The 24308-nt window shown below is 37.4% G+C and overlaps 1 protein-coding gene across 1 annotated transcript in view; it reads right to left on the bottom strand.

Annotated features, from left to right (window-relative positions):
- nbas (NBAS subunit of NRZ tethering complex) overlaps positions 1–24308 on the bottom strand; it is a 241803-nt gene that overhangs the window by 8390 nt on the left and 209105 nt on the right. The window contains exons 51-52 of the mRNA XM_038276549.1: positions 15157–15304; positions 12534–12668 (exon numbers count right to left, since the gene is read on the bottom strand). Of these exons, the coding sequence (XP_038132477.1) occupies positions 12534–12668; positions 15157–15304 (283 nt within the window). The remainder of the gene's footprint in view (positions 1–12533; positions 12669–15156; positions 15305–24308) is intronic.

Genomic DNA, 24308 nt, shown 5'->3' with positions numbered 1-24308 from the left:
GGGACCCAAATTGTAAATAAGCCCAATTAAACAAGCTATTAGACACATAATCACTCAGTCTAACAGATGTATGCACCATCCTTTTGTCTTTACTTAGGGAGCAGATGGAGAACAGACTATTTGTTTCTTTTGACAGGCTTTTTTTGTTAACCTGTCCAGAAAAAAAAAAAAAAGCAGAAAAGACAAATAAAAGAGCAGATACAATTAGGTTGTGAATTGACTGTTGCTTAAGTCACAACTGGCCAGTCAGCAAACAAAAGTAGGCCCAGGGAGCATTGCTGCGATACATTAAATCATCTGTTTATTTCCGCGCTGCAGAGTTTCAGCTATTGTTAGCAGCTTTGTTATCCTTTAATAGAGTTGAGAGAAACTTAGCACCTTGCAGCTCCAGCAATCGTGATTATATTTCAAGTTTCACAACCTGAGCTAATGGTGGAAATATTCAACTGCAATGTAAAACCAGACAGTTACCTTGAAATAAGCTTAAAAAGCTTTAAAAGAACACAAATATTTCACATTGTACTTGTAAAATGATTGTAAATAATAAAATCAAGCAAGTATACAAGAACGGTTATACGTTTTAAAATAATTTTTGCATTAAGGTACAATATGACGAAATGTATAAGATTTTTTTTTTGTCAGACAAACAGTAATATTGCTAGATAGTATTTGGATACTGTTTACCTGTGTTCTAACACATCTTCCTCTACATACAGCTAGTGCACATTTGCTCTGTATTTTATGAGGAGCAGTTATCCAAGAGCAGCACTTTCCTATGCGTGTCGTAGTATCATATAGTGTGATCTCAAGCTTAGTTTGCCTGTGACATGACTCAAGCAAATGTAAAGAAGTTCTGAAGCCCGGTCCATATGAAGATGACACCAATCTTCCTCCTAAGTGGATTAAAAGAGAATTTTATGTATAGATGTGAACAAATAGCCGCATTGTAGATGCTGTAGAATGTATGCGTGGCTCACTGGTGGACTTGAGACACCACCACAGAATTACAAGAAAACGGATGACAGTCATTGACATTGTTGAAACTTCGACTCGTTAAAAGCCACCGTTAAATAAAGAAAATGCAGCTTGTATGTACACTATGAGGTACTTATGACTACAGACAAAGAGCTTCACGGTGGCGCAGTGGGTAGCGCTGTTGCATTGCAGAAAAAAGGTTCTGGGTTTGATTTCTGCTCTTTTCTGCCATGTGTTTACATGTTCTCCCTGTGCATGCATGGGTTCTCTCCGAATACTCCGGCTTCCTCCCACAGTCCAAAAAAAGGACTGTTAGGTTAACTCGCTTCTCTAAATTGTCCTTAGGTGTGAGTGTGTGTCTGCGTGGTTGTGTGTCTCTGTGTTGCCCTGCGACAGACTAGCAACCTGTCCAGGGTGCACCCCGCCTCTCGTCCATAGGCCGCGACCCTCTCAAGGACTTAGTGGGAGAAAATGGATGGATGGATGTGTACAATCAAACAGGAAATCTTTGAAATCTTTTCACTCTGGGACCCTTTACCAAAATATTATGGTTTATGGACTCATAAAACAACAGATCCATTTGAAGCCTGAATGTTGCAACCGAGAGATACTATTTAAAGATGATATATGCACAACTGCTATGGTATGTAAATTATGCTTAATTGTCTAAGCAATGATGTTTCAGAGTCTGAGTCTGAGAGCAGCCATCCATGAGAGTATGTGGTAGGCTGTTCAGTTGAAGTATAAGTTAACGTATGGGTGGAGACCAGGGATGCAAGTTATCGATTAATGAGTTCATCAAACGTTAACAGACCTTACTACCTATTAAATTTATTAACTATCAGCCAACTGATAACCATCTGTTTTCTGTAAAACTTGAGCTTTCTCTTGTATCAAGATATTTCCATACTGTAAGCAAATTTTTCATATGTTGCAATTAAACCAAAGAAGCACATCGTTATATTTCAACAATATACAATCCAAGCTGTGTTAGACACAGTCTGAATTAATAAGATTGTGTAGTACTTTTGCTAGTTTATAAAATCACGAAATGGTTTAGGGCCAAAATACATTTCTGACCTGCTAGTACACTATGACCCCCAGACCTCTAAGGTCATCTGGGACAGGTCTACTTTCTGTTTCTAGGGTCAGAACTAAACAGGGGGAAGCAGCTTTCAGTTTCTATGGTCCTCACATCTGGAATAAACTCCCAGAAATTTGCAGGTTCGCTGCTACTCTCAGTTCTTTTAAATCAATGATAAAGACCTTTCTTTTTGATGTTGCCTTTCTTTAAATGACGTTCATTTCTTTACAGTTTAATCTCTTGTACTGCACAGTAATTTTTATTCTTGTGTTTTATTTTGTTTTTAGTTTTAACTGGTTCTTCTGTGTTTTATTTATTTTTTAACTGATTTTATTTGAAGCACTTTGAATTGCCCTGTTGCTGAAATGTGCTATACAAATAAAGCAATATAAAGATTGTCGTTTTAAAGAGGCGTATAACTAAAAACACCCAATCGGAGGTATGCGACTTTCTCTGGCTGATTCTACCTTAAAATTGACAAAAGGTTAACAAGACAGGCAGAAACAGGTGATACCCCTACAGGAGCCTATGAAGCACAACATTATGGCAGAGGAGGGATATGCAATCACGTATGTGATATATTGAGGCCTGATGGGATTGAATCCGCACACACAAAATGTTCAAAATGTGTATGTGTGTTTTAAACAAAACTGTATGGGCCGGATTTATCAAGATCCAATTTTGCGTGCAGTAATTTGCGTTCGCAAACTGGAATTTTGCGCGAGGGGCTGAACCATGGTTTGCGGGTGATTTAACAAGAGTGATTGCGTACCTGGTGGAAGGTGCAAAACTGTTGGAGACGCCCTATTTAAATGATGGTTTTGCGCGTTTTGTGGTTTGCGGCAAAGTAGTTTGTAGTCTGTACAAACTAGTGCATTAAGAAATTTAAATCTTACAGTGACCCCCAACAAAAAAAATAAATAAGTAAATATATATATATATATATATATATACTGTATATATATTTATAAATTGGCAACCTTTATTCCCTAAGGTGGTATGTGCTGCAGTAAAAAAAAAAAAACAAAAAAAAAAAAAAAACAGGTGTTTTGTATTGGCCTGTGACTGTGGATGAGATCCCCGCAGCATTTGGCATGTTGCTCCACAGGCGCAGGGGGAGAACCCCGACCCCGTCGGACAGCACTTCTGAAAAAACGAGATTGGTAGATCCCAGCTCTCGCTGCAACCGTACGCTGGAATGACCCAGATGCAAAAAAGTGCAATGTTGCAAGGAGTTTTGTGATATCTGGTATTGCGTGGGTCCTCCTTGTGGCTGGCTCCAAATCCATTCGGAGTTCCCCCAACAGCTCCAAAATGTCAATGCTGGATAAACTATATGGTTTGATGATCGTTTCCTCCTTCATTCCAAAAATATTCACACGGAGTGAAAAAATGCGTTCTCTGCGTCTCCTTGCTTTATTTCCATGTCTCCTTCTTGCGACAATAACCGCTGCCATGTGTGCGCAATTAGGCATACAGACCATTTGCACCTTCTTTTGAAACGTGTTAAATATAGAGTCAGATACCGTTAGCAAAATTGCGTTCAAGTTTGATAAATCACTTTGCAAGTGCTAGATTAATATATTTACATGTTCTCCTCCCACAAGACGCACTTTAGCGTGTAAACGCCCTATATTGCATATTCATTGCAGAAAAAGTACTAAATGGATCCGAGGCGCTATTTAGCACGTTTTAAAGACCAAATCCTTTTAGCACGCTGTTGATAGATCAGTTTGTACATTTTTTAGCGTGCGCAGTGAAATAGCTCACGTTTTAATACACGCAAACCTTTGATAGATCCGGCCCTATGAGTATTAAGTGTGTGCCTTTTTGACAGACGTCTGACTTGGCATAGGTCAATCTGTTCGAAAAACTGTAAACTGACCTCTAATGGTGTCTTTTTTTGGTCTTTATTTTCTATTCTGTATGAATTCTTTCATGACGTACACATTTTCTTAGTTATTGTAAACTGCACTACTGCACTACTGTACTTGCCTAAAATGCAAACTTTAAGCATTACCAAACAAAAAGCAGAAATGAACCTAATGATAAAGGAAGCGTAAAATGGAGCAAGAGCATTTTTCTGTAATTGTGTTTTATGTATACATTTGGCTGGACAGAGCTCATTCAGACATAACATGGTTCTTATCAGACCTTCAGCTTTGTTTCCCATTTGGCTAGACATGCTCCCTCTCAGAGAGCTCATTTTCCCACCTCCACAGCTATACATCTTCTCTAAAACAAGCAAGAAAGGGAGAGCCGAAAATGACCAGACACCATGTAACACTGCCCTGAAAGCTGTGGAAGCCTCTGCTGCCAAAGAGGAGAAATAAAGGAGCACAGTGCATTTTTCTGTATTAAGAATGCACCCCAATCCTCATACTTGCTCCATTACCTCCTTGTCTCCCTTAAGAAAACAACTTGCTATACTCCTACTTCTCTCCTCCCTTCCTAAGTTCTTCATCATCTCTTTGTTGTGCCCTGATCCAGAGCTCAATAAACCTACTTACGGTAATTGTTATAAAGCTCCAATTACTGCAAATTTAAAGCTAAATTAACACACGTATCACAGTCGACGTGTTCTCTGAAATGATGCTATAATTATAAAACTATTTTCATAATATCAGTGTTTAAAAATTGATGGTGATGAAAACTGTAATTTCGGAGATCAGACACTAAACAGTGCCAGGAAAAAACGTGCTTGGAGATAAAGGTGGCCAATCACTCCCAGCTGCATGTGGTTTTCATGCAGTTAATCACAAGTGCTGGGTTGATAAATTCATTTTGCACTTTGGCTTGACACAACTTCAGGCTTGTTAATGTCATAATAAATTATGAGCGACATTTAGTAAAACCTTCCATATTGTGATTCTGACTGGTATGATGAAGTGAAACATTTTAAAAAGAGGAAACCTTAATGAAACACTTGAACTAACTGAAAGGTAAAAACACTCAATTAACAGTGACGCATCTGTGGAAGAGAATCTTGCTGTATTTCTAACTGACCAGCCTAAGCCAGGAAATCAATAATGTCTGATCCTGAGATACTGATCTGCTAATGGTTGCTGCACAGCGGCTGTTGACAAGCTGGGGCTATTTGTAGATCTGATAAAACACCCCAGAGTGGGGCGAGCTTGAATGACAGCAAAAAAAACATAATAAAAGTATAAAGGTTAGATAAAAAAGTAAAACAACAGCTAACAGTATTTCTTTAACTTTCTTGATCAGTATCACATATCGCACAAATTTCCGAACTAATAATTAACAGTAAGGCTATGGGCAACCCAGGTCAGTTCAATTTAATTTAGTTAATTGATGTAACACCAATTATCAGCCAATGCCGTCTCATACTCTCATACTTTAAAAGACAACTAAGTCTTATTTAACTCCAATTATGAATTACACCATTCAGCCTAAATTCATTCAAACCAATACATTTACATAAATAAGTAAAAAAAAAGAAAGTGATATATTGGAAGCAAAAATAGCTAAAAACACACCAATGGAGAGTTCAAGAACAAAAAAGCTGTTTTAACAAAAGTGGTCAGTATGTTCTGCAGTAGTTAAAGCCAACAGAAGCAGAACTAAAGGGATTGCTGTGAAAAATACAAGCCAGTCTAACACTATTAAAAGGAAAAATTCTAGGTCCAGTCTTTAAAGTAGAGGAGAAGAGCAGAATAAAACAAATGACTTTAGTAAATAGAAGTTGCATTCTAGGCTGTACTGTGAGATTGTTATGCTCCATTTCTACCTTCGGTCTTCAATTGCCTTTACTCAGGCAAGTTTTCCCTAAAGGAAAGTTAAATCTACTCAAAGCAATCAACAGAGAGCAGTAAAAAGCTTGAAAAAAAACATCAACACTGGTTAATAAATCTATTGGTCCTGCTCATAGTGCTAAATAGCTGACAGACGGTATTGCTGTTAAGCCTGAGTCACTATTTCATGTCCAAATGTAATTAATACTCCAGCAGAGGTGACCAGATTTGAAGTTTTAGATTTGGAAAAGGTCACTTTTGGAATTTTTATTCATTAAATTGTTTGAAATTTTAATAAACAATACAAAAATAAATGATTTAAACTGCTAACAGAGTGTGCTGGTGAAATGTGTTCTTAGTGAAGAGATAACTAAAGAATAAAGGGATAAGAATCCACAAATTTTATCAGCAAGCATTCATTTTCAGCATATCAATAAATGGATATTTTTGTCCACTGTTTTAGATATACATTTTTTTTTTCATAACACAAACACTATACTCTGCAGCTCTAAAGAGTCTATTATTTTTTAAATTTTTTCCTCCCATATGGATCTCTAACTGTTACACTTTTATTTGATATATTTACCGAACTTTGCTGTTTGGACTTTTATGATCAAGCATCATGCAAGGGCCATTTATGCCGTTGTTAATCTAAGTTGTTTTTTTTGTTTTTTTGTTTTTTACAGGAAATCAATTAAAAGTTCCAAATTAGCACACACACACACACACACAAAAAACAACACTGATTCACACTTTCTTACACTTAACATTTTAAAATTCTTATACTCCAGTCTATTTGTAAACTTTTACCATATTAGCTATTTGCATGGAAAGCTGCTGCCGTTATAGATTTTCTTCCCCGAGATTCAGTTTTCCAGCATTTCCCTCAGCAAATTAAACATCACCAGCATTGGCACTACTACCTCTTTTGCCATAACAGATTTACACAAATGGAGAATCTGCAGCTTCCTTCACTCTGTTGCTGTAATGACACTCTTGGTAATGAGCTACCTGGCACCGAACTCTGGGAATAAATCAATGTGATACAGTCTAAATATTTCTTGTTTGCCTTTATTTACCAATGAAAACAATTTTTTTTCTTCCAGGTGACTTATTATGCAGTACAGTACAGCATATTTCCCTTTAAGAATGTCTCTAAATTTTGCTTGGTATCATATTGGATCATTACAAAATTATGAATAACAATATGTTACCAAAATATTGGCTCAACCATCCAAATGATTAGAATCAGGTGTTCCAATCACTTGTGTGTAAAATCAAGCACCTAGGCATGCAGACTGTTTTTACAAACATTTGTAAAAGAATGGGTCGCTGTCAGGACCTCAGTGAATTCCAGCATGGAGCTATGATAGGATGCCACCTGTGCAACGAATCCAGTCATGAAATTTCCACACTTCTAAATATTCCACAGTCAACTGAGAGCTGTTAAATAAGAAAATGGAAGTGTTTGGGAATGAGCAATCAGCCATGAAGTGGTAGGACAGGTAAGCCTGATGTAGCATGGTCAGCACAGCTGAAGTAGCAAAAAGGTCTCCAACTAGTGACCCGTCACTTGCACACACCAAGGTGGGTAACTGGAAGCTAGTCATGTCTGAGTCACCATAATCAGCAAATGAGCTAGCATCACACATTGGGACTTTAGTCATCATGTTAGAGAATGCTAAGTAGTGAAGCAAAGACACGACATTCAAACTTTTAATTTCAAAGGTGTATTTTTTGTGACGAATCTCTCTAAACTGGCTGAACAAAGCAACATGACCCATGGACTTGACTACTTGCTTTACAGCAGACTCTGCACCAAGCAGAGGTCATTTTTGAGTCCCTTGACAAGCACTCAGTGTAGTTTTTTTGGCAAGCCATGCATCCTAAGATTTGCATTTCCCCTGCATTGCATTTCACAGCTACTGGACAACAAGGAGAAGATTGCACACACTGACATATCTGCTGCTCTGCCCAATTTTGCTATGATTACTACATAGTAAACACAAAAAAGAAGCAAGTAACAACCAAAAAGACAAACTGAGAGCTGTCGCCCTTAGTGTGAAATTTCAAACTCACAGAATTATTCAAGGACTTTTACAGTAGGTGTCTTTTATGGGTGTTTTTTTAAAACTTTTTAGGGCCTTTAAATAAACAAATACATAAAAATAAATGAATTAATCCATGCATAAATTCCCTCTTCCCTCCATTAAAGACATTTCATCCCAGCGCTGCGTGTCCCGAGCACGTAACATTATAAATGATCCCTCACACCCCCACCATGAACTGTTCTCCCTGCTGCCCTCTGGGAAAAGGCTTCACAGCATTCGATGCAGGTCCAGCAGATTCCAGAACAGTTTCTTCCTCACTGCCATTAGACTGCTGAATGTTATGTAAAATGGTTTGTAAAAAAAACTGAATGTTGTAAGTGTAACTATATGTTTACATCACTTTTTTTCCACCAGTGTTTTTTTTCATCACAATGTTTTTATCACTGCTGTTTACCTTTATCAAGGCTGCACTTTAAAAAATGAAATATTCTAGAGAGCTGTACTTACGCAATTTCTTTTTGTGTACACTTGTGTGTACAGAATGACAAAATAAAATCTAAGTCAAATAAACATACTTTTAGGATACTTTTAGGATGCTCTTGCAGGACGTTAAATAGGTCTAGTCAATCCAATGTGGCTGATATCTCTCTACCTATATCTACTTATATCTGTATCTATGTATATCTAAATCTATATATAAATAAAATATTACAGCAACGCAGAAAGAAGGAATCAGTCGTTGTGATTTTAACTTAGTTATCTTTTGTCCTCTCCCTACTAAAACCCTTGACATACTGAAGATTTTAATCAACTTGTTTTAATTAAATGTTGTAATTTTTAAGTCTAAAATCACATTGGTTCTCTCACCACCCTCCATGCTTTACTTCATTTCTTTCTTTCCTAATGTCACTGTTATAAAAAAGCAGGTCCAATAAAACAGGAGCTTGATCATTTCATTTAATAAGGATTCCAACAGTTAATACTGTCGCAAGGGTCGAAGAGTCTGAGGGGATACTTTATGACAATTGCTTATCTGATGGGAGGAACTATGGAGAGCAGCTCACACATTTTTTATTTCTTATCTTAGCAATGATCTAAAACGATAGGCAAATGGATGAAGGCTTCTTTAGATAAATATAACACTGCTCATTTACAAAGACATCCTAAAGATGATTTTAAAAAGAACAGAACGGCTAGGTTTTTGACTCCTCATGAAGGGGCCTGAAAATGTTTCTACTCTTCCCTTTTTATTCAGTTTAGTGCCTGTATGATATGAAACATGGAAAGAGGTAAGGTCACTGTGGACAATCTGCCCAAGTAGAACCTCACTACAATGTTACTTGTGCATGAAACAATCTTTTTTTTTTTTTTGCTGATGCTACTGTGGTGTATGACTGCTCAAGAAGTCCAGTGTTAAAAAAATAAAAAATAACCCTTCCAACATTTCCTTCATAAGATTTGAGTTGTGACTCTGGCTCAGCCCTTTCAGAAATAATATTTACAATAAGCAGGATGTCGGTAAATCTGTAGAATTATTATAAAGCTGTAGTTCATTATTTTTCTTGGCTAAAATGAAATGTTGAAGAAATTCTTCAGAGGACTATTAAACAACAACTGTGTTTTCAGTCAAAGGCTTTTCCAGATCGGTTGAAAAACTGACTACTACTGCAGACCCTTCATGCAAGCAGCAATTAAACATAATTCCCCCTCAGATTAAAATTATGTATTTTTAATTGAATGAGATAATTATAACCTGATGAGTGCTGGCCTAGTGGGTTAGAGCAGTGTGCTTGTGCTCTGAGAAGGTTGCAAGTTCCCGGTTCAATCCCCACAGCCTGCACTCTGGGTCTCTGAGCAAGACCCTTAACCCCACACTGCTCCCCAGGTGTCACACAATGGCAGCCCAATGCTCCCCAAGGGGATGGGTCAAAATGCATAGAGTGAATTTCCCCATTGTGCGACAATAAAGGGATTTACATTTTTTTAACCTACATTACATAGAATATAGGCGGTCAAAGATGGAGGCGCAAGTCCTCAATTTTGCTCTAGAGGGCAAAAGAATGTCTACAGTAAAATAATAATTATGACAGATAACCTTTAATTCACTGAACAGGATCAGAGAGTCAAAAGCTTTTCATATTTCTTAAAAAAAACACAGTTATGAAATACTGCATTTAACTTAAACCACCTAGCGAATGAATCATTTTGGGTTTATATGCACCTTATATGTTTTTTTAAAGAGCTTATCTTTTGAATTCGACTGGGTTCTGTTTGGTATTCTTTGTATTTTGGGTAGAAAAAGTGCACTTTAAGCAAGAAAAACTCAAATTAATTGAAGATTAGTCAAAATGCATAGAGAATAAAACAGCGCAGCTAAACTACTGAATGTTACTACAGTAAGTAAAACAAAGCTAACATAATGGGCTGAAAATAACTGTATGTCTTAGAAAGACTGGGGGAGATTACACAGTGAACAGCCTGGAATTTTATATTAAACACCTTATCTGTAGATTAAATTGACCGCATCATTATACAACAACCAATTTGCCCCAAATAGCTTTTTCATTAAATTGCCAAAATGCATTTTTTTTAAAACACAAAAGAAAAACTGAAACCATATTAAGTTAACATTATCTTAGTGGCTCTCATGTCTAAATAAACACATTCTGGATTTCTTCTTCAGTAGAAAATAATCAAGTACAGAAACCAATAGGATAATTGATTCAGTCATTTAGGCAGATATCTAATAAAATTCATGTTTTTCTTATATCAGTCTCCCTTACAACAAAGTATACAGGTGCTGGTCATAAAATTAGAATATCATGAAAAAGTAGATTGATTTCAGTAATTCCATTTAAAAAGTGAAACTTGTATATTATATTCATACATTACATACAAACTCATATATTTCAGATGTTTATTTTGTTTAATTTTGATGATTACAAATGACAACAAATGAAAATCTCAAATTCATCATATCAGAAAATTAGAATATTACTGAAGACCAATAAAAACAAAGGATTTATAGAAATGTTGGCCAACTGAAAAGTATGAACATGAAAAGTATGAGCATGTACAGCACTCAGTATTTAGTTGGGCCTCCTTTGGCCTGTATTACTGCAGCAATGCGGCGTGGCATGGAGTCGATCAGTCTGTGGCACTGCTCAGGTGTTATGATAGCCCAGGTTGCTCTAATAGTGGCTTTTAGCTCTTCTGAATTGTTGGGTCTGGTGTATTGCATCTTCTTCTTCACAATACCCCATAGATTTTCTATGGGGTTAAGGTCAGGAGAGTTTGCTGGCCAATTAAGAACAGGGATACCATGGTCCTTCAACCAGGTACTGGTAGCTTTGGCACTGTGTGCAGGTGCCAAGTCCTGTTGGAAAATGAAATCTGCATCTCCAAAAAGTTGGTCAGCTGCAGGAAGCATGAAGTGCTCTAAAACTTCCTGGTATGTGGCTGCGTTGACCCTGGACCTCAGAAAACACAATGGACCAACACCAGCAGATGACATGGCACCCCAAACCATCACTGACTGTGGAAACTTTACACTGGACTTCAAGCAACGTGGATGAAGTGCCTCTCTTCTTTTCCTCCAGACTCTGGGACCTTGATTTCCAAAGGAAATGCAAAATTTACTTTCATCAGAGAACATGACTTTGGACCACTCACCAGCAGTCCAGTCCTGTTTCTCTTTAGCCCAGGCAAGACGCTTCTGACGCTGTCTGTGGTTCAAGAGTGGCTTGACACAAGGAATGCGACAGCAGAAACCCATGTCTTTCATACGTCTGTGTGTGGTGGTTCTTGAAGCACTCACTCCAGCTGCAGTCCACTCTTTGTGAATCTCCCCCACATTTTTGAATGGGTTTTGTTTCACAATCCTCTCCAGGGTGCGGTTATCTCTCTTGCTTGTACACTTTTTTCGACCACATCTTTTCCTTCCCTTCGCCTCTCTATTAATGTGCTTGGACACTGAGCTCTGTGAACAGCCAGCCTCTTTAGCGATGACCTTTTGTGTCTTGCCCTCCTTGTGCAAGGTGTCGATGGTCGTCTTTTGGACAACTGTCAAGTCAGCAGTCTTCCCCATGATTGTGTAGCCTATAGAACTAGACTGAAAGACCATTTAAAGGCTTTTGCAGGTGGTTTGAGTTAATTAGCTGATTAGAGTGTGGCACCAGGGGCCATCAATTTTGAACCTTTTCACAATATTCTAATTTTCTGATATGATGAATTTGAGATTTTCATTTGTTGTCATTTGTAATCATCAAAATTAAACAAAATAAACATCTGAAATATATGAGTTTGTATGTAATGTATGAATATAATATACAAGTTTCACTTTTGAAATGGAATTACTGAAATCAATCTACTTTTTCATGATATTCTAATTTTATGACCAGCACCTGTTTAAGATTATCTTCAGTTTTGCTTTTTTTTATATGGCTACAAACCAAAAACATCTGGGCTCTGACAGATGGTTGAGAGAATCAAGAAAACTTAAACACCATCTTGGGTTCAGTGAAGCTATAAAACAGTGGCATTTTCAAAGTACATAATTAATTGAACACTTATCAAAATGCATTTCAAGTATTATCCATGCAGAAAAGCCTGCTTAGCGTGAAAATATGAACATGGGACTTTTCTTTTTTTCTTTACGGTGACACTTACTGCGCTCATGCTGTTGATCTGATCCAGAGTCAGCTGCAGCAGCTGTTCATCGCCGCTCTCTGACATTAGTTTTAGGGCGGACTGCTGGAGGCTCGGCTGGTTTTGGAGCAGCAGGTGTGCTATGTGTCGAATACACTGAAGAAGGAGGGACAGGGGTGCAGATGAAAGGATAGAGGGAGAGGATGATAAGTGAGATAAGATTGGCAAACCAAAAGCATAAAAAAAAGGAGAACAAAAAGGTTGGAAAAAAACAGAGGGAAAAAAGTGAAAGTTAATTACTGGGATTATCCTTTACAGCCATAAAGGCTTATGCATAAACAGATGTTCACTGCATACACTGGCTCCTGTTGCAGCTCAGTAAGGTAATGTATGGATAACACAATGCAATCTGACTCCCTCATGCTCTGGCAGTTTCATTCCAGCAGATTCAAATTAAAGCTGTTCAGAACAGAGTAAAAGACCTCCATCTGCACCCCCTCCTACTTCCCATGGTAATATCAGACAGCAAAGCTGACACTAGCCTATTCACGCTGAATAGCATTTGCGCTAAACTAATATCACAGTAGGCTGGCCTTAGACATACAGAATGACATTTTGGCCTGCTACTTGCATAGTGCTCAGCAAGGCATGAATAGCACTGCAGGACGTCGCATATCAGAGAGCTGCTAGTGAATACATGTTTTCCAACATGCACAGAGCTGATGCCACCTTGCTTTAGGTTTCATGACTAATAGCTTCAGGCTCCTGTATTAAGATACGAGTTAAAATGCTGGTGCAGCAGCACAGTTCATCGGAATTTAAAAAAAAACCTTAGGGCAACACTGAGATGAAAAGACTGATTGAAAATGTGTAGGAGTCACATTCATTACGCTTTAAAGTGTTGCAGGAGGAACGCAAGCAAGAGAACAAGGCTAAGATTAGCAATTTTACAAACTCCATCATGTTATGATTTATTTTCAAGAGTAGAAAAGCATCATTGCAAAAGTATAAGCAATTTAATTGTTTTTAATTTTTGATGATATAACCAAACATTTTTTTTTTACATTCAACAACTTTTTTTGAAATCAGAAGTGTTAAAATCAAAAGCTGTGCACAATTGTCTGAAAGCCCAAAAGAAAACATGATGCAGCCAATTACTTTTAGTAGTTCCTGTATTTGTATATAGATATTCAAATACTGCTAAAAACTGTTATGAAAAGCTGTTCTGTGGAGGCAAAAACTAATTTACTGGGAAAAAAAAGTCAACAAACAGCACCATGATTAGTAATGCTACGTTCAGACTGCAAGTGCTGGAAGCAGCCAAAAAGCTCATGCTTCTTCATTTTTGATGCTTGTACACTTTAAGTTTAGATGAGCGTAAAGAGCAGCTTTGATGCTCCTGAAGTGCGTCCAGTAAAGTCTGTCCAGATGTGTCCGATGCTTCTGCTGGTCCTGTTTTTAATGGCAGAGAGCGGCTATGCGATATTAGCTGTTATAAGTGGGTAAAATGTAGTTTTAGTATGTTTTTAAGTGAGCACGTCCACCTGAAAACCGTGAAATCAGTTCATCAAAATAATGATCCTGCCTTCAAATATTATTTTGCTGTCAGAGCAGCTCAGACCCCTGTAGACCGGCGGTGCTCTGTCACTGGAAATCCCATTCAAAGGCAGCCTCTGGCCCGGTCACCTCTTTGCAGTTTTCCTCTACTGTTCACGCTGGTTGGAAGGAGATGTTAGAGTTTTTGACGTACGTAACCCAAACTGCAGACTCCAAATAATAAAATCAAACATATTTTGCAGGTTTCAACATTTAAAGTTAATATAGGCATTAATAAACTGTTTCAGAGGAGTGACCATAGCGATCTGCATCAGCAGTGCTGTGTCTCTCTCCCTGCCAGCTCCCAGGTCAGCTTCTCTGATTGATTGATTGATTGATTGATTGATTGATTGATTGATTGATTGATGCGTCACGCAGCAAAAGTTTTTTTTTTTTTCAATTCCAGCAGCTGCTGCTTTCACAGGGAGCTGTGTGCGTCAGATGCTCAGAAGCTCATGACGGGTTGTTTCAGCTGCTTAGACATGCTGCTACGGCTGCTCAAAACGCACTGCAGGACCTTTGATGTGCGTCAACCATTGAAATTGCATGTAAACTAGCTTCTTTTGCTGCCTCTAGCGCGTGTGCTCTGAACGTAGCTTAAGATGGAAGGAAAATGAGAGAAAGTTTTTAAGTTGGTTAGAAGCGAAGTTAGGTAAAAAAAAAAAAATGACATCATGCTCAGCAATGTGTTAACAAAAATCTGAAAATTTAAAGAATAATGGATAACTGCAATGGCTGTCCGCCTAAACTGACAGGTCTTGTATGGAAAGCACTAACAGAAAATCAGTGAGGAGTGAAGCCGATTGTTAATTTGGAGAATGCAGAGATCCAGAGCTCAGGTGGAAGCAGACATTATAATTATGCAATACTTTGTTTTGCATACAGGCACATAAAAGTAAATCAACGTCTCAACAACCTACCAAAATTCAACTTACATCCTATATTCATTACAATTATTTCAAACTTATTTGCTACTACTTTCAGTCTATATAACCATAAGAAATTAAACATTAGCCAGAAAAAGTAATGCACCATTTTTGCTGGATACCTGCACATGGAGCTTGTGTTTGGTCTTATAAAGAGACCTCACCATGGAGACCAACTCCTGACCCAGGTCTAATCTACCCTTTGAGGCCTGGCAGCGGGTCAGCAGAGCTGAGGTCAGCATCACCCAGGGGTTACTTTCTGACTGGGCCCTGTAGACAAAAAGCAGAACATGCAGTTTTATTCTAACAGTCCTCTGTTTTCAATGAATAGCATTAAGACAGTTTAATGGTTTAACAACACAGATAAGAAAAAGAAACTGAACTCCATTTTGCTTATAAAATAAATTTGATATTTGCAGTATTGTGAGGTACGATTGTAGAATGGTTACAGACAAGCTAGTCTTAAAGGTATAGTGCAGGATGTTCTTTTTCCACATAGATCATCAAAATAAGGGGTCCTCTTAATTATCAATCATTCTGGTGATATGTTTACGTAAGGCAGTCCAACGTGCTCGTCCCTTTTCACTTACTGGTAAATCTTCTTTTGGAAAGTAAGCTAGTATGAGCGATGCAAACTGCAACTTTTAAACAGAGCATCCACATGGAGAAATGGGTTAGTGCATACTCTTGCACACGTTTAATAGGCTTTCCCTTTAGGAGCAGGTACAGGATTTTGCATGTGCATTTTTTTTTTCAAGTTGAGAGGGTGGGTCTTATCAAATAAGCAGAAGTTGTGTGGGGAAAAAAATTAGAATAAACAGGAGACTAGTTCTGGGTGATAAAAATGCTATGATGGCTGAAATAACCAGGAGTTAAAAAGAAGTAATAAATGCATACAATATCTGAACTCTAGCATGTTAAAGCAAATAGACGGAACAGCATTAGCAGCAGAGAACCGCACCGCTTGACAACCCTGTCAGCTAAACACTTTTTTAAATGGCAAGATTTCAAAATTCTCGATTGATTTTCATAATTAAACAGATGATAAAAAAGCAGGATAGAACAGTTTTGGTTGTACAATGTGTTGTCTCCATGCAACAGGAAAAGCACAGGGGATCAAGCAGGTTCATTTCACCCAGATCGTTTATGCTGAATTTACATTGAACACGTTTTTAACTTCATAAGCCATCAATGGCCTCCACTCAGACGCTAGTGCACATTAAAGTTAGATGCGTTTCAGCATAAATATTGTCGTGCAACATGCGAACAGACATATCTGATGTGCAATGCAGTTCTCTATGTGCAATGGCTGAGGAAATCAAGAGAGCGGTTATACTTTATTTCACTGTCACAAGCGGAAAATTTTAAGATGTTTTTAAGCAAGAAAAGTACACCCCAAAACACCATTCGTCAGTTCATCAGGATCATACTCCCACTACATTTAAATATTATGTTCTAGTTGTTCCGTGTAGCAGACCCCCGCCATCAGGTGTGCAGAAACACAGACTACCCAGTGACAGCCTTATTAAGCCAGTTAATCACTCAGCCATTTGTAGGGGCTTGAAGTGAATATAAAGTGGCTTTCTTTGATTGTGAAAACCTCAAGTATCAAAATATAAAATCGAATATTTTTTGCTGGTAAGTTTTGACATTAAGATAAAGTGCATATTAATGAAAAACTTTCACCAAAGTTCAGTAAAATATTTTAAAGGAATAGTCACAGTCCTCTCACCTTTCCTTGTACATAAATTAAATACATTCTCCTGGTATTTTCTGTAAACCTAAGTTGGATGTAGCCCCTTTATATATATTCTTTGTTACTCTTGCTTCATTGTTTTATGCTGACAGCTCTCCAGATGAAGAGATCACAGATCAGCTTCTTAAAATGGTTGATAAGTAGCGTCAAGCTGCAGAAGTTCCGATTTTTTAACTCTAGCGTGTGAAACCTTGGATCGTCTTGATTTGGGACAGCACACACACACAATACTAACTTTGGGCCAAGATAATTCAATATGTTGTAATTCTCAATACACAATAAATTAGTCCAGACATTTGCTTGACCAGACCCGATCACTCTTAAACAACACAACAGGATTATCTTTGCGACATTGGGGCCTTTCAAGGGGAGGAAGAAATCGGCACCATTATCTTGCTTTTTGAAGCCTCTCTAAGAACAGGAAACCAACTCTAGAGTTCATACAAGCTTAACAACAATGGACAACACAGAATGATATACTCTGGCTTCTTCAGAACAAAATTTTGGATAAAAAAAAGATGAAAGCATTTTTTCGTCATGTTGCCTCTAGGTTATGAATCAATTGTAAAACCAAAAAAAAAGTGAGAAAAAACATTTCCCCTGGTGTGAAAAAGGTTGTCTTTACTATACATAGAGTATGTTAATTTCCCAATTAAAATATTTAATATAACTGGATTCATGAACAAAGATTAAAATATTTGATGGAGAAGTCTACTTTTTTTTACTTCTTTGTAAGCATACTGAATATTGCAATGCAACAAATTCACATTTTTCCAGCCAACAGACTGAACTCTGAAAGCAGATGCTTTTTATAAATCTGTAATCTAAAGTGCGATTTTAAACAGGTACATTACATTTCAGTGAGTCTGACTCTAGGTTTAATGACAAAGGAAAGTGCATAAAGAAAACTTTCTGCTTTTAAAAAAAATTGTTAAAAAATAATGTGGAGTGGTGCTTACTTTTTTCTATAACTAAACTTTATGACAGTTAAAGATATATTTTATTAACAAATATTATCACTAGGAATAAAATACGGACAAACAAAGGTATCGGATTAGAAAAAACAGCAACAGAAAAAAAAAACTGGTTAGGAAAAAGCAGTAATTTGACATTTTCTGTGATTTATGTTGGATGTTCGATTCGGTAGGAATCCTTTGGAAAATATAGAGTTTTGTGAAAAAGTACGCTTATGGTTTTTGATATTGTTGCATTTTCTGTAAAAACAATGGTTGCTGTTATTGTATTTTTTTTTACCTCAGGGGCATCATATACTGGGCTGTAAAGACAGTATAATATCTCTCTACCTCAAACCAGGGAAAAGCTACAGTATTCATCCTTTTTTTTCCTCAGTCCTATGACATCAGATGATAATCCTGTTAGACAAAAACCGGATTACAGCAGATAACTACAGCTTGCTCACCATATATTATACAATATACATAATATATAAAGTGCTTATAAAAGCAGTATAAGAATAAGTGGCAGACATGAAAGCAGCCAGAATGATCGGGAGGTTCACAAATAAACTAATGAATTCTGGCCATGACATGCGAATATGTAAAGATGATGTTTGACTAAAACTGTCCTGCGGTTAATATTTAACACCTACACTCAGCGTCATCCTTCTCTGTGTTTACACACCAGGGGACAGCTGCCAGCACTGACAGCCATCACTGTGTTGACATGCTCTTATGAGCTTTTCACGACCTTCAATAATGCCTCTGGAGTAACAGATTAGCTCCCACTGAGGCCAGCAGATACAGGTGATTCTTGGCCAACACAACCTTCATGGATCTTTATTAATATACATCAATCAGAGAGGGGAAAAAAAGATTAAACAAACCAACAGACAATTTTCAGAGGGTGTTAATTAAATCCTGATGACATGGTGTCAGATTAAAGCCATTACATCTGCTGAGTCGAACAAATGTTTGTATAACGCAAAACAAAGGCCTTGTGGTATCTAAATCAAGCCACAGAAAAGAGAATAAAAATATTAAGTGGTGCTGAGGTTTTTAAATATGTATGAGATGGAGAAAAAAAAAAGGTTAACCAGTCAAAACTGTACAGACACCTCCAGTGGTTCGGGAATGCTGGCACAGCTGGAGATTTTTGATATCATTAGCATGACAAGCAGTGCATTATTTATAACGGAGAGGAAAGGATAAAAGGGGAATCAGAAATTAGAGGAGGAATTAGATGTACAAGTGTGTCCTCTTGTTCCACTAAGCATAATTGGTTTTTAAAAAACAATAAGAAAAAGAGATATTTGAGAGTATCAAATATAGTCCCTAAAATGTCGGAAATTTTAACTAAGCCATTTCTAACTAAGTCAAACAACTTTGGGAAATTAATTTTGGTATGAAATTAAATTATACCCTATCATTTAGAGTACAATCACCATCAGTTCAGCCAACCTTTATTGCCTGCCTTCTATAGGTCAGGGATTGGCATGGCTTAAATGTTTATAGTGGCTTTACTATAAAACATATCAACCTAGATACAGTTAAGAACTTTTAGGACTAGTGGTTGAAATGGTTTATGTGTCGGAGTAGGGATCTTTTTTTGTATTCAGCTTTATGTGGTTCAGTGGGATATCAGTAAAACCTGCCAACATCCTATCAAATTAGCTTGTGTGTGAATTAGCCCTAGCTTTCCAACTATAACATTGGTATCGGATTATTGGAAAAAATGTTTACATGCCATCTTTTGAAAAAAGGTACCTAAAAAATGTATAACATTTTTGAAATAGCTTTTCATGATTTAGCCACAAAATTGTTAATCTTTGTTTTTTCTTTTAAGCATTGAAAATAAAAAAGGATAACTTAATATAAGAAACAATGAAGGTCCTAATTAATTTAAATCCTACTGCAAAAGGTAACCAGAGCTTGTCTGCTATGACAAGATAGATTCTTTGCATCCATAAAACTGCTTGCTGTGCATTTTCCATGAACATTTTTGTAACAGTAATTAATTGGGTTTATAGAGACAAGTCCAAGCACCTAAGTGTGAAAAGTTGATCTAAAAGGAAGACAGTTGATTGAGAAAATTGTAAATATATACTTAACTGCAGTGTTTATGTACTGTGGATATACAGTTGGTTTACATGACCTGTGTAGTTGAGTTTGTATATGTAGCAACCTATTTGAATTTGTAATAATCAGATTGGCAGCTATCTGAATTTAGACACAAATTACAAAACATTACAAATCCAGCATTACAGACAGATATTTCGAGTCAATTTTCATAAGACGGTGGCAAAGTGAGGACCTATTGCTGGTCCTCATTTGTTTGCTTTTTTTCCTTTAGGTTAGGTTTAGGATTACGGTGTGAAATTAAGTTAAGGTTAGGTATGCACTGCTAGTGGTTAGGTTTATAGTTATTGTGAGGGTTAGGGCATAAAAAGGGTTGAACATAAATGGAAATCTGACAGTAAATACATGGACCTCACAACATTACATAACAAGACAAGAATGTATGTGTGTCAGAGAGAGAGAGGGTGACAGAAATGACATAAAATAAGATATGCTATGATGACAAAGAGAATGGAATTTGAAAGGATCAGTCAATAAAAAAGGCATCGCTCCATCCAAGAATCTGGGGGTCTTGGACTGACAAGCTGCTTCACCTCTGTGTGACGCATGGGAGCAAACAGAGTCCACTCATGGTGCTGGCACAAAACCCCCTCTGAGCTTCAAAATAATATAGACAGGAGCGCGGTGCTGTGGTATTACACTGAGTGTGTGCGCTCCTGCCAAATCTGTCACAAGAAGCAATGTGAATCACAGCCAGCCCCAATCCGTGTTTTGAATCGTGACTCAGAGTTTGTGGACAAACCAAAGGATAAGCTCCGCTCTAAATTCAGCATCCAAACAACTGCCTTCTGTCACTGCACTGAAGAAAATCCTGGCTCTAAACACACACACCATGTTTCACTCTGAAAGATAACACTGCCTTTTAAATGAATTATTAAACACACAATCAGATTGATGTTTTATTTAAATCTGACAGAGCAGCGACAAAATTCTGAGGTTAGAAGAAACCATGATGACAGTCATCGCAAACTGACAGTTGTAATGCGTTAAAAGGCAGAGGCCTTTCAGTCAAACGCACAGTGCAGCTGTGTTGTCTAAATCTAACGCCATCTCTCCAAGTGCTTTTGTGGAAAGCTCAGCACAGAAGCAGGAGTCGGGCAGAACAATTTGTCTCCATTGCTGAATGCTAGCAGGAATTGATTCGCCATCTAATGGGCTATTTCCACAGAATGAGCTTTTTTTCAGTGACCCTGCAACCCTTTCAGGAAATCAGGGGGTTCACCTAAAGCTCTGGTGAAGGAATTACAGTGCATAAGGGCCTCCACTGTCAAACCTTATTGCTCCATCCGCAGGACCTTCTGTTGCCTTTATCAACTAAAGCTAGCTGCAGACTGATCGGAAAATTATAAGGAAACATGCAGAATCATCCCTGCATCCCAACATAGCGTAGCTTTAATATTAACAATTGAGAGCATGTATTCATATATGTAAGAAAAGGATTTGTGTGTCCCAGGCATATCAAACCTCTGCCTTTGTCAGTTAACAACTTTATAATAAACCCCAGAGTGTAAACATGGTTCAGGAGTGAAATTTTCATCCCAGATTGGTTTCGTCAGCTGAATTATGCATCTTACCTGGAGTATAATTAAGAAGAGTTTAGGCTTAGTTTTAAAAGGGCTATTTGAAATAACTGCTACCTAGATCCCCAGAACCAAACACTATCTGCCTCATTATAGCAAATCTAGTCAAAATATTTTAAAATAAATTATGTCAATGGACAGTGGAAAAGAGGACAAGAGGATTTATGCTGTTTTATTGTCCGGTTATCTTCCTATTGCTTTTTTATGTTGCTGCGGATTGTTGTCAAAGTGACTGATATTTGGTTCAAATGTATTTTTAAAACCACCACTTATCCTGCTATAGAATTCAATTATGAGCAGGGAGATTTTGAAGTATTAGAAGGTTCTTGCTGGACACACAACTCAGTGTTTTTGCTCAGTGTCATTTCTTAAGAAAGTTTATAAATATAGATGCAAAGAGAAATCGGCCACAGATCGTAACTGAATGATTTGACTGGGCCTGATGTGTGGTTGACAGGCTGAAACCCAAACATCCCATCATCTTATAAATCCACCAGGTCATGCTGACAGCACCCTGAAAACGATGAAGGAAATAAAACAGACATGAGAAGCTACTGGAAGGATATATGAGGCATGTTAGCAATGTATTAAGACATGTTGAGTTGGATGAAAGCAGATAAAAGGAAGTTGGATTCATGCAGCAGAGTGCTTTGTTTTGTGCTTTGAAGAGCCCAATTCTGAATGACACTGAATGCAGGATTTACAAATGTTGGCGGTCTTCTGGAAATCTCAGTTTAAGAGATCGTCACCACTATGACTTTATGTATTACTACACCAGTAGGTCACTCCAGTTGCACACAAACATAAGAAAGGCATGCTTGCACATGATTTATGGAAATAAACATGAGGAATACAGGGAGACAGACCAGAACACATCAGGTAAGCACATGTACTCTCATGCAAAGGGGGGTTAAACCACATGCAGCTGAGCGCAATAAGCTTCTGAGAGTGGAAAGACCAGCACACCCAGACAGGTGCTCTGAGGATTGCTAGGGCTGTAATGTCACAATGATCTTTCTACGGATGCAACTGTCGGAATGCTAGTTTGTACAATAAACAGCTAAAGTGTTGCAAGTCCGACAAAAAAAAAAAAAAAAAATCGGAGTGATGGGATGTTTATAAAACTATAGAAATGTTGCCTATTCGACAATAGCTTTTCAATGTTTAAGTGGTGATGTGTCTAAATGGCGGCATGTACCCAAATTATCGTACCACGTTTTCTGTTTACACACCGTCTCTTTGCAGGCTGTAAATTTTTTTTTTTAAATAAACATGCCAAAATATTCAATTATTCTTTTTTTGCTTTGGTTTAATTGTATGATCATTGCCTGCTCCTGCTACATTACATTGTGGCCACCTGCGTAGGCATTTTGTCTATATTAATATTTTACTTTTGTTATTTCTGACAGTCAAAATATGTTTATGAATATCTCTCCATTCTCTGGTATTGTTCATGCAGGTCCAAAATGGCATTGTTAGATAAAAATATATCTACCATTGTTCTGTTTGACATTCCTAAAATGTTCACATGCAGAGAGACACATTCTGTCTCTCATTGCAACTTTATGCATCACTCTTACCACATTTATCACAGATTTTCAACTTGCTAAATATTGGGTGCAGAAAGTGCACCCAAAAGCTAAGGCATCCACCAAAAAGTCAACTTAATTAAGCCAAGTCGATGGGCATCTGGACAACAGAAACGTCTGCCCCACCCCCGGGTGTGGGCTTGCATGGCGGTCTTCCAGTAGCATGAAAACCACCTTATTGGCTTGTTCTATTGGCTTAATAGAGCAAACTCTACAGTTAGCAATAAAAACTGGATTGGACCTACTGGATATAACCAGGAGTGTCGCTGCAGCAATTCAGATTATAAATAATTTTAACTGTGAATCTAAACTCTGTATTTTCCCTAGATTCATTAGAACAATGTCCACTGTCAATGGAGAACAACAGAGGAGCATAAAAGCAATCTCATCATTTAGCGTTAATAAACATTACAGAAAACTCTTGCTAATCCTTAAAAAGTTTTTCAACTTCATGTATCCAGACGTGTCTGTAACAGTTTAAACACACTATTTACAGTGGAACACAATGTGTATGCAAGAAGCCGTGTGCCTTTGCTTAATCCCGTTTTAAAGTAACAATAACATGCAAAAATTCCTGATGGCCTGTTTATACAAATATGCATAAAATAATTACTCCACCCAAAGCAGTGAAGATGCAAACCAGAGAAGCCCACATTCATTGTTAAAAGTTCAGGGCTGTCAGCATCATGTTATAGGGACATCTTGCTACATTGGACTATTGTTTTTCTTGCAAAAAAACATGGCATCATGATAAAGAATAATAAAAGAAATGCACTGAAAGAGCATCATGAGATATCTACCAGGATATTAAAGCTAAGGCAGATATGAGTTTTTCAAATGGACAAAGATCCAAATCTTATGACCAAATGAGTTTCCTGGTGGTTTGGAGAAAACAAAGGCTAGGATTAGGACTTCATATCACAAAGTCTTTATTTCAATCTCTTGGAAATTTGTTTGCAGAGCTGAAAGGTCTGAGTGAGCATGTTTAACCCAAGTCAGACAGCTTAAGGGCAATGTTACTAAACACAAAAAAAATATTTACAATATATGTAAGCATCTGAATTTAAAGAGCGTAATAATCATCTCAAAATGATCACACTTCTTAATCTAACATTTTAATGTTGAGATAAGTATAGGAATCCATGAAATAAAAATGAATAATAAAGCTTTACTGTCATATATTCGGTTTAGACGTCTTCACAGAACATTTTTGTATGCATAAAAAGAAAACATGCACACGGCCAACCACATTAA

Source organism: Cyprinodon tularosa, unplaced genomic scaffold, assembly GCF_016077235.1.
Source record: "Cyprinodon tularosa strain WSP-4 unplaced genomic scaffold, ASM1607723v1 ctg125, whole genome shotgun sequence".
NCBI classification, from domain to species: domain Eukaryota; kingdom Metazoa; phylum Chordata; class Actinopteri; order Cyprinodontiformes; family Cyprinodontidae; genus Cyprinodon; species Cyprinodon tularosa.
Note: the sequence above shows the minus strand (reverse complement) of the source record. Positions and strands in the feature narration are given on the sequence as shown.